Source organism: Ambystoma mexicanum, chromosome 1q (assembly GCF_040938575.1).
Source record: "Ambystoma mexicanum isolate Mex_15411 chromosome 1q, UKY_AmexF1_1, whole genome shotgun sequence".
Taxonomy (NCBI): domain Eukaryota; kingdom Metazoa; phylum Chordata; class Amphibia; order Caudata; family Ambystomatidae; genus Ambystoma; species Ambystoma mexicanum.
This window is the reverse complement of record NC_090922.1, coordinates 1,295,941,977-1,295,952,351: the sequence shown is the minus strand read 5'-3', so window position 1 is coordinate 1,295,952,351 and position 10,375 is coordinate 1,295,941,977. Positions and strand designations below refer to the sequence as shown.

The 10,375-nt window shown below is 49.6% G+C and overlaps 1 protein-coding gene across 1 annotated transcript in view; it reads left to right on the top strand.

Moving 5' to 3' along the window:
• Positions 1-6,264: 6,264 nt before the first annotated feature.
• The window catches only part of CIMAP2 (ciliary microtubule associated protein 2), a 690,070-nt gene continuing 685,959 nt past the window's right edge, over positions 6,265-10,375 (top strand). Inside the window, exon 1 of the mRNA XM_069642119.1 lies at positions 6,265-6,558. Within this exon, the coding sequence (XP_069498220.1) occupies positions 6,506-6,558 (53 nt within the window). The 5' untranslated portion in view covers positions 6,265-6,505. The remainder of the gene's footprint in view (positions 6,559-10,375) is intronic.

Genomic DNA, 10,375 nt, shown 5'->3' with positions numbered 1-10,375 from the left:
TTGAGGCATCTTGATTAGCATGTGCAGAAGAGGTTGACTAACTGCATGGCGCTTCTTAGGCAGATGCTCAGGGGGTTCTCTATATATTTAAAAATTATAATGAACAACTAAGGCCCAAAAGGGCATGTAGGCGCTAAACGGGAGCAGATGGGGCAGGCTCAAAGTACTATATGGCAACGGATTAGCAGGAAGGGAGGAAATGGTTGAACAGATGTGTCTTCAAGACTCGCCTAAAGAAAGAATAGTCAGACAAAGTTCTTAGGTCAACAGGGAGGGCATTTCATAAGCTGGGTGCCAACACAGAAAAGGAGCGACCACCTAGATGTTTCCGACAATATTTGGGAATCCTGAGGAGCTGATGAGAATTAGAGTGCAGATTTCTCATTGGCCAGTATTTCTGCAGTTTATTTTTCCAAAAAGGAGGGCATACATTATGGAAGGCTCGATGGACTACATATAAAATCTTAAACTCTATGCTTGCCGCCACTGCGAGCCAGTGCAAACGGTGTAACAAAGGCAGAGAAGGAGTCAAGCGGGGTTCCCCAAGTGCCAGACGAGCCGAGTGTTCTGCAAAACCTGCATCCGCTGGATCTGGTACTTGGGTTGACCCAGATAGATGCCATTACAGTAGTCCAATTAACTAATTACAGTGGATGTCACCAGGGTTATCCGATTTTCAGCAGGGAGCAGGGAAATCATTTTCCTTAGAGCCTTTAATCTCCCAAACCCAGGACTGCAGATGGCAGAGATCTGGGCTTCTTGGGACCCATTGGGGAGAAGTTGGACTCCAACACTCTTTACAGAGGCACGGGGGTTGGGGGGCGATATGTGGGGCAGCTACCTGGACAGATCCAAAACTTGTTTATAAGTCTTTATAGAATAAATGGGGTTGGTAGAGAGCAATTAATCATGGTGTTTTTTAAATGAATCAGTGTTGAAATACATCAATGCCTAGTCAAATGAGTGTCTCGTTAGGTCCCTTACACATATTACTGCTTGAGTACACTTCAAAGGTATGTACTGGGATAAGGAAGAGGGATGTGGAGTTAATGCCCCGATAACTTACTGGTAATCTTCATTACTTCTAGTCCTACTCTTCCTTGTCACAGCACTGACGACCCTCCTCCCCCATACATGCCAACCCTCCCGATTTGGGTGACAGACTCCTCATTTTTTACAGAAAAATTGGGCTATTTTTTTACTTTCTCGCTCCTAGCATAATTGTAACCCCAATTAAATCCAATGGGAAAATTCAATTCTCTCGATTTCTGTTACAAAACATCCCTCCCAGCTGCAGCAGAATTTTGGCATGTATGGCCTCGCCCACCCTGGGTTTGGAAGGCTCCATTAACCAGTTTGGGAAATTGTAACTAAGGATCAGTGATTTAAATGGGATGAGAAATCGAGGGGGCCCCCCCCTCTGGCAAATGGGCGTGGCCTATCATGTGTAGGCGTGGCCTAATAGCAGCAGGCGCCAGGCTTCAGGATCAAAATTGGAATAGTTATGCCTTCAATAGTAGTGATTTTTATAGATAACCAGTATGCTCTTTTTAGTGCCGTCGCAAAAGGGTTACGCTTAATATCAAGGTTCTGCACAGGGTTTCTGTCTCGTTTCAATTTTTAAAAATGACATGATGTACACTGGTCATGGGACAACCCCAGGGTGCACAAAGGTGGAAAACAAGGTTCTTTCTTCCAATTGCTCTCTAGAATCAGGTAAAGCATTGCATAGCATCCCCCCCCCCAACCCTCACCAGTGTCCACTGCCAACCCACATCACCCCTTTTCCTTCCTGCCTTCCTACTGAATTTGTTTTTTGTTATTTTCAGCGGATTCAATTGTACAGGTACAGCTGCAGGGTGCTCTTACCATAGGGCAGTGACAGTGCTGGGGCATGTTTTACCCTGTGAATCCGGCATTTTTTTGTGTGCTAAATTTATCTGTGGGATTACAACTTCATCTTGTGGCATTGCTTTGTGTTGAAGTCAAAATGCCTTCGCAGTGGCAGCGTTCTGATTCAAGGTTTGCTCGCTCGGTTCTTCTCGAAGCTCAACCTCAGGGCCGGATATCATCAGGTCGTCCTGCACCCCGACTCAAGGTACATTACCACCTTCACCACGCACCGGGGACTGTATCGCTACAAGAGGTTGAGTTTTGGGGTGTCCTCGGCCGTGGAAGTATTCCAGAACATCATTCGGGGTGCCCTGGCCGACCTCGAGGGCGTCCTAAACATAAGCGACGACCTTCTGGTCTTCGCGAGGACCGAGGTGGACCACCTGAGGCGTCTGGCGAAAACCTTCGAGAGGCTGCAGTCGCTGGGACTCACACTACATAAGGAGAAGTGCGAATTTCTGCGCCCCTCCCTGGAGTTCTTCGGGTTTGTGTTCAGGGAAGGAGGGGGTGTCTCCTGACCCCAGAAAGGTACTGGACATACAGAAGGCCCAACCAACGGAATCTGTGTCGGAGGTGCGAAGCTTTTTGGGCATGATCACATACTGTGGCCGGCTTATCAAGAACCTGGCATCCAGGTCTGAGCCCCTCCGGGCCCTGACAAGAAAGGACACCGTCTGGAATTGGGGTCCGCTGGAACAGGCGGCCTTCGATGACATTAGGGGCGCCCTCACGGCCGAGGACACGATGTCATTCTTCGATCCCGCCCTACCATTGGAAATCATCGTTGATGCTAGCCCATTCGGCCTGGGGGCGGTGTTGACAGAGATTGACCGTGATGTCGGCGTCCGGCCAGTCGCATATGCCAGCAAGGCGCTGTCAGACGCCGAACAACGCTACTCGCAGATTGAGCGCGAGGCTCTGGCGGTGCTGTGGGGATGTCGCCATTTCCGGCTTTATGTACTCGGACGCCCGGTGACGGTGGTCACTGACCACAAACCTCTGCTGCCGATCCTAGCGGGGTCGTCATCCAAACCGCCGGCACACATTGAGAGGTGGATGCTGGCTCTCTTAGAATATGGGGTGACCCTGGTTTACCGGCCAGGGGTAAACAACGCTGCTGACTATCTATCCAAACACCCCGGAGCGCGTGGAGAAGGAGATCGTGACGTCTGTTAGCAAGAAGCTGAGGAGCATGTCCAGGTCGTGGTAGAGGCTGCCACGCCGAATGCCATGCCTCTCCAGGAGCTGGAGGCTGCGGCGGCACAGGATGAGTGCTTCAAAGTATTGAGACAGTCCATGCAGCAGGGCTCCTGGAAGTCAGCGCTTGAGGCCCTGGCAGGACGCACTCAGGAGGCCCGGACTGGTCCAGAACAACTATGGAAGGTTTGTGAGGAACTGTCTTTCTCGGCGTCGGGCCTGCTGCTTCGGGACGACCGGATTGTGGTTCCCCAGTCAAAGGTGGGTGAGGTGATCGCGCTGGCACACCGGGGCCACCAAGGGGCCGCCAAGACCAAGGCCCGCCTCCGGATGAAGGTGTGGTTCCCCGAGCTGGAACGCAAGGTGGACGAGTTTGTGGCGGCCTGTGTCTGGTGTCAGGCAGCATCGCCCTTACAGCGGGAGCCGGTCATCGAGGCGATGCCGAGGGGGACCCATCCGTGGGAGGTGGTTCATGCCGATTTTGGGTCCACCACCATGGGCACCCACTTCCTGGTCCTGGTGGACGAGTACTCCCGCTACCCCGAGGTGGAGTTCGTGGAGTCCGTGGCGTTTGAACACGTGGTGGTGGCGGTGGAGAAGTTGTTTGCGGCTCACAGATTTCCTCACACGCTATGTTCGGACAATGGTGCGCCTTTTCAGGGTGAACGATTTGCTGAACTGATGGTGAGCTGCGGGGTGGTGCACCGAAAGATCATGCCCCTGTGGCCTCGAGCGAATGGGGAGGCAGAACGCCTGATGAGGACCTTCAATAAGACATTTAGAATTGCCCAAGGCCAGGGGCAGTCCCTACAGAGAGCCCTGTACCAATTCTTGAGAGTATACCGCACCACGCCACATGCGTCCACGGGGGTGGCCCCGGCAGAGGCGATGTTCAGGAGATGTCCGCGAGGGATATTGCCGGAGGTCGGAGAGCGGGAACCTGCGGTGATTGACGACCAACGGGTCGAGATGGACCGGAAAGCAAGAACTGAGCAAGAAAACATGCGGAGGGGGCTTCACCCACAACAGCTGGAGCCGGGCGATGAGGTTCTCATTCGCAATCGACACCCGCATGGGAAACTCTCTTTGCCGTACGAGCCTGAGCCGCTGGATGTCGTGGCTGTCCGGGGCTCCATGGTGACGGCGTCGGATGGACGGTCGGAAGTGTCGCGGAACGTGAGTTTCTTCAAAAAGATCAGAGACCCCAGAACTGACCCACCTCCTGACCCGGACCTGGGAGGAGTCCTGGAGAATGAGGGAGACCCACCCTGCATGCCGGAGTCCCCAGTGCGGGGTCTGTCGGCGGACCGATCACCCGTGCCGGAGGGGAGCAGGAGGTACCCCTAGAGGACTGGGCGAGGGAAACCAGCTCGCCTCACCGATTACGTGCTGGGACAATTGGCTGAGAATCCCGAGGGTGAGAAAGTCTAGTTAAGGGGACCCGGGTGGATGCTAATAAAGGGGTGCTCATGGGACAGGGTTTGTGTGATTTGTTTGTGTTGTCCCATTGTTCTCATGACTTGTTTCAGTAGCAGTGTTTTGTAGTTTGCAGTGAAGAGTTTAATGATGGTTGTTGGTTCTCCCCGAAAATCGAGGAGTGTGGCGCTGCCCGATGACGGGCGCGCACGCGGCGGCGTGACGTTGCACGCCGTCGCGTGCAGTATAAATAAACGGGGCGTTTCCCGGCCGCATCAGAGCGACTGGGAAGCCCGAACCAAGACGGACGTGTTGGTCTGTGTTCTTGGGGCTGGGGCTTACGGCGAAGCGCGCGGGGGCGTCAGTCACCCTCAACAGGGCCCACCTCTGACAGTTTTTAGTTTTATAGCAAAACGCGAGCAGCAGGGGCATTGTGTTATGTAAGAAACATGAATAGTTCTTTCACTAAGCGCCTGTTTGTAAGGCAGGAGAGAGACATGCAGAGCCCTTCTCTCCATTTGTTTCCTAATTGCGGCCCAACACTTTGCCAGCAGCCGTAATCTCCCTCTCATCCTGTCCTAACCCAGTAGAAAGGCCAGATGAGCCATTTGTTTCGTGCACAATCCCATACATGCCAACCCTCCTGATTTGGTCTTTTTTATTTTCACCCTCCTAAAATAATACTAACCCCAATTCAATCCAATAGGAAGATTCAATTCTCCCGATTTCTGTTACAAAATCTCCCTCACAGCTGTGGCAAAATGTTGGCATGTATGCAATCCATGAGTGTTCATGCACAAGAAAATCAATCGGCCTGGGCTGCCCAGGCTGAGGGCCACTTTGTGGAGACTGGCGGGGGTCTGCCCCATGAGCTGCCTATCTTCTTGCTGATAGATTTTATCAATCAGCAGTGATTTTTGGATACTGAGGCTTCAGCCTCATTACTCAACCTTCTTGGTTTGAGTATGTAGTCTTGGGTTATGATCTTCACATACATGCCAACATTCTGACATGCCTGGGAGGGAGATTTCTACAGAGAAATCGGGAGACAACAATTTCCCCATAGGAATGGATTGGGGAAATAATTATTTTAGGCGGGAGAAGGTGAAAAATAGCAGTATTTTTAACAAAAAAATCGGAGTCTTCCGTCTAAATCGGGAGTGTTGGCATGTATGTCTGGCATAGCTCTCAACCATTTGTCTTGCAAAGGCGGGTGAAATCACCCGATTTTGTTTTTGGCGGGTGAGACGCCCATTGAAATGAATGGGCGTGCAGGAGGCTTGGCGGGTGAGGCAGCCCTTTGCAAGGCGGGTGACACCTGCCAAAAGCGGGTGAGTTGAGCGCTATGTGTCTGGTCTGTGTGGACTTGTCACAGTAGGGCTGGTTTCACAGGGTCTTCACCATAATGGGCAGCAGGTAGCAGTTGAAAGGGTTTGCAGTGGTGGCAGTGAGTCTTCTGATCAATGGGTTTGGGTTCTGATCCAATCCAGCAGCAGCCAAATTAAAGCGCTGAGGATTATGGGTAAGTAAGAGGTATTTATATATCAAAAGAGAAATTAGGTTTCTGTGAGGGAGACAGGGGCCTCAAAGATAAGTACTATAAAAAAGGAGGAGTAGGAGTAATGAAGATTACCGGTAAATAATGCGAGCAATAGCCATCCTGCATAGAGGTAATACTAGGAGCATGCCACTAGGCACCTCTAGAACACGAGCTTTCACTGTATGTTGCCATAGACCACCCATTGAAGCTTTATCCTCACCTAACATGGCCGCCGTCCTGAAGTGGAAACGCCCACCGGCACGGTGAGCTGTGCGCAGCAAGCACAGAGAACTTCTCGTGGCTTGACAAGTTCTCAGAGCGTCGCTGCCCGCTGGGTTGCTATGGAGACCTTGCAGCGGGCGTGTGAGCTTGGCAGCCGTCCTGGCGCAGTCAGCGGGGGGGGGGGACAAGTACCGGTGTTCCCGCGGACAGCCATAGGCAGGCTTATACCAGCGACTAATGGCGGTGTTAAAGAAGTTTGAGGGTGCCCCTTTCGGCTTCCAGTCGCCCAGGTGAGAAGTTTGGGGAAGGCCTCAAGGTTGACTGTAACAGGCATTGCCTTTAACCAATGACCTCTTACGTTTGTAATTTCCACAGGATTCCCAGAACTGACAGAGCACACTGTACTTGGTAATAACCATGCTATGTCTCTTGATAAAACAAATTCCACAAACAGTATTACATTAGAAACTGCTGTTTATTGCAGAAATGCTATTAATATTGAACATGGTCTGCGTTACTTGGTACTTGCATTCATATAGTTCAAGCATTTTTTAAAAAAATAAGTGAATGAGTCAATCAAAATTGTCATGACGGTTTATTCATAAGTGCATGCCTTTATCACACGTTTCTATTCAATATGGCTATGATAGCATTTCTGCTCCTTGATGTCTCACTACACAACCTGTGCCAACCTTACCCACTAACCTTTAGACTCGAATACTACAAGTAGGTCGATTGTCTATAGAACACTGCACACGCCTCTTCACCCAACGTACAGCCTGTCCTCTTTGGCGACAAATGCCTTCTGCTCTCAACACACAACTCATAGATCTCTTTCCGAAACCTGGATGGATGCTAAGTTTACCCTGAGGCCTGAGCCATCAGACACTCTTCTCTCATCTTTTTGTTACTCTGTGCGTTTGCATCGTTTTTAAAATATCTTGAAAGGAAAATTTCACAATTATGCATATGTTGATGAAAAGGTGTTGCACCAATGCCAATACTAAAGGCAATTTTGATGACAATGTAGGAAATGTTTTTAAATATTGTGACAAAATAGAAACCTGAAGTATACACGGACAAGGCATGTAAGAGGAAGAAAGAGGTTTATTCCTTTGACCCCCTTCCAACAGTAAAGAACGCGTAATACTGACCAAGAGTAAACACGCCAGAATTCCATTACAACCCCTCCCCCCTAATGATGCAACAAAATGAAAGAAAAGAAGAAAATAGGGGCACCCTAAGAGGGTAGAGAAGGGAACAATAGATAAAAACAAAATGTTGGCTCTATCTAGATCATGAAAATGCAACAGCACTCTTGCCTACACCCCTCCAAACGTCTCTCAATTTGACCGGAGGCAACCTGGTTCTCGGAACTCGGCCGTTATCGACCGGTCCCTCCCCTGCACTGGCCACAGACTCCGCTGCATCACCTCCAACGTTTGCACACTCAGCCACAGCAGCTTCCTCTCCACTTACAGCTCCCGCCCCAAGGTGAAACCAGATGTATCGCTTGGCATCAACACCATAGGTGCTCCTTTGTCCACCACAATTCTTCTCTTGTTCCATCATGACTCATCATCCAGAACCACGTATACAGCGCCCACCTTCACTACCATCCGCAGGGACATATACACACTTCCACCTTTGGTTACAAACCTTGGGTTCTTCACGTGCATGCAATCACCCACCTTCACACCAACGGGTTTCTTTTTTATTTCCTGCAACCTTGCTCTCTCTTGCTGAAATGCACTCTCTCCAACACCTCCGACATATTCACTTCAGTGAGGACTCGGCTCCCCAGAGCAGCCGTCCTCAACCTTGAACCTACCTTTCTACACCTCATGAGTGCAAAAAGTGAACGACCTGTGAAAGATGACGGCATACATCTATAGACACTAATGCATCTGACACTACCCCACTCCACTCCAATCCATTGCCAACAGCCATTTGATTTGCCCCTTTCAAGAACCTATTCATCCTCCCAAAGGATTAGATAAGAAGGTCCTGTGATGCCTGATACCCAGATTCCTCAACTTCTCCTGCATGTGGAGCACGATGAACTGCACTCTGTTGTCAGTGACAATAGTAGGCGGAACACCTTCCCTGTGAAACACCCTACTCATAAACTCTATCATTTTCTCAGTTGTCACTCTTTCCAATGCTTTAGCCTCAACCCTCCGTGAGGTTTAATCCACCAAACCACTACAAGCCTCAGTTCTCCACCAAGACCATCCATAGGGCCATAATGTCCAATGCCAATTTTGACCATACTTCACCCGGAATGTCTACTGGATAACTCGGCTGCGGACGCAGCACCTTGCTTTTATCACCCACAGAACAAGCCACACGCTCCTTTACAACCACCTCTTCATCCATTGCCGGCCACCAGTACATCATTTGTCATGCCATTTGGAGCAAACAGATTTTGTTGGTTTGGCGTCTGCTGTTTTCCAGCGGTTTATTTCGGCATTGTTTGGGGAAGTGCATGGTGTGAGCTATTTCCAAGGTGATATTTTGATCTGGGTAAGGATTGGAGTGAATACGAGATGGTGCTTACTGGTTTGACCGTGAAATTGGCAAAATGTCGGGTGGGTGTTCGCAGTGTTACTTATCTAGGACACACATTAGATGTGAATGGTATAAAACCTAAGCAAGGTTTGGTTAAGGTGATGAGGGGTGCACCATCTCCTGTGAATAAGGAGCAGCTTAAGTCGTTCCTGGGAATGACTGAGTACTGCTTCAAATTAATTCCGTCCTATGCGGGAAAGACTGTGTGCATGCATGCATTATTGAAGAAAAATGTCCGGTTTGAGTGGTTGGTGCATTGTGTGACAAACCAGAGGGTGTTCTTGCATGTAGTCCCGAGGGATTCTTTATTTAGGTGGCCAAGGGAGGCCATCGTTTCTGGATCCTGACCCTGGAGATGGAGAAGCGATGGAGGATCACCTGTGTAGTGTTGGGGAGAACTCCCAGGTATGCCATAGCGATACTGGAAGTTCGGGGACTTGGAGGGCCCAACACCCTCACCCAGAATACACGGAGGACTCAATCAATGGCAAGTTGAAACTGTGGTTTATCACAGCCCAAACCAACAGGGATCGATACAAGAACTCAGGAAAATTTCAGCATGTCACAGTAAATAGCACGCTGCCACTTTTGTCTAAAAAATACGTCACTACTCCGTCATTACCTGGGCCTTTCTCCTAAAACCTATTGTAGCGTGGGATTGGCCGTCAGGAGCATAATAACCTATATGGGTACATATATATATTATTCTACTGGCTCGTCCATGTCAGGTGGCTTGCCTGTTCCATCCCCAATTCACTAACTATAACATTGTTGCAGCGTTGTGGACTTACCATTGGTTCTTGCACGTTGCTACCCACCCCTAGAGTACTGAACTGTGATTGGCTAGAGCTGACGTCCCTAGGCCTGGGACCTGAAACGGTTCGCAGCTCACTGTGTACCTTTACAAGGTGATGAGAATGACTATGTGTCTGTATTGTAACTTGTGTGCACCACCTTTGCCTTACGAGAATATTCTCCTGCTCAGTGCCATACTTGTTGCAGTCTGTGTCTGTATGCCTGGTATTGGTTCTCCTTTCTCACCACCGATCACTGTCCTTTGTCTGCTTCAGCTGTATCACATGTTTGGAGACCACGAAATTGAGCTCTGCAGCTTCGAATTATGAGGATTTATTCCCTTTATCTGCAGCTGGTCCCTTTGTCGCCTGGGGATTGGAATGCCATCCGTATCTCTTGACCTTGGCTGTGGGTCCTGTCTCACACGCCTTGCTCTTTGTCCAGCCTCAATCAGATCAGCTCGTCCCTTGCTCAGTAGTCTGAGACCTGCTGTAATTTTTCCTAAACTTTATAATGCGGTTTCTACTTTTTCCACACTATACTATATCTTCCATAGGTTAGTCACACTTGGCTCTGTCATGTTCCATAGGTGCTCCTCCAGTTCCATAGGGTTATTTGCGTTTAAGCATCAGCAAGCTTTGCTCAAGATCTTTTGTGCCTTGCTGTTTCTGCATTGCTGCACTTGGATAATGGCAAAAATAATAAAAGCAATAACAGTATGTATATGTAGCTGTCCTCTAA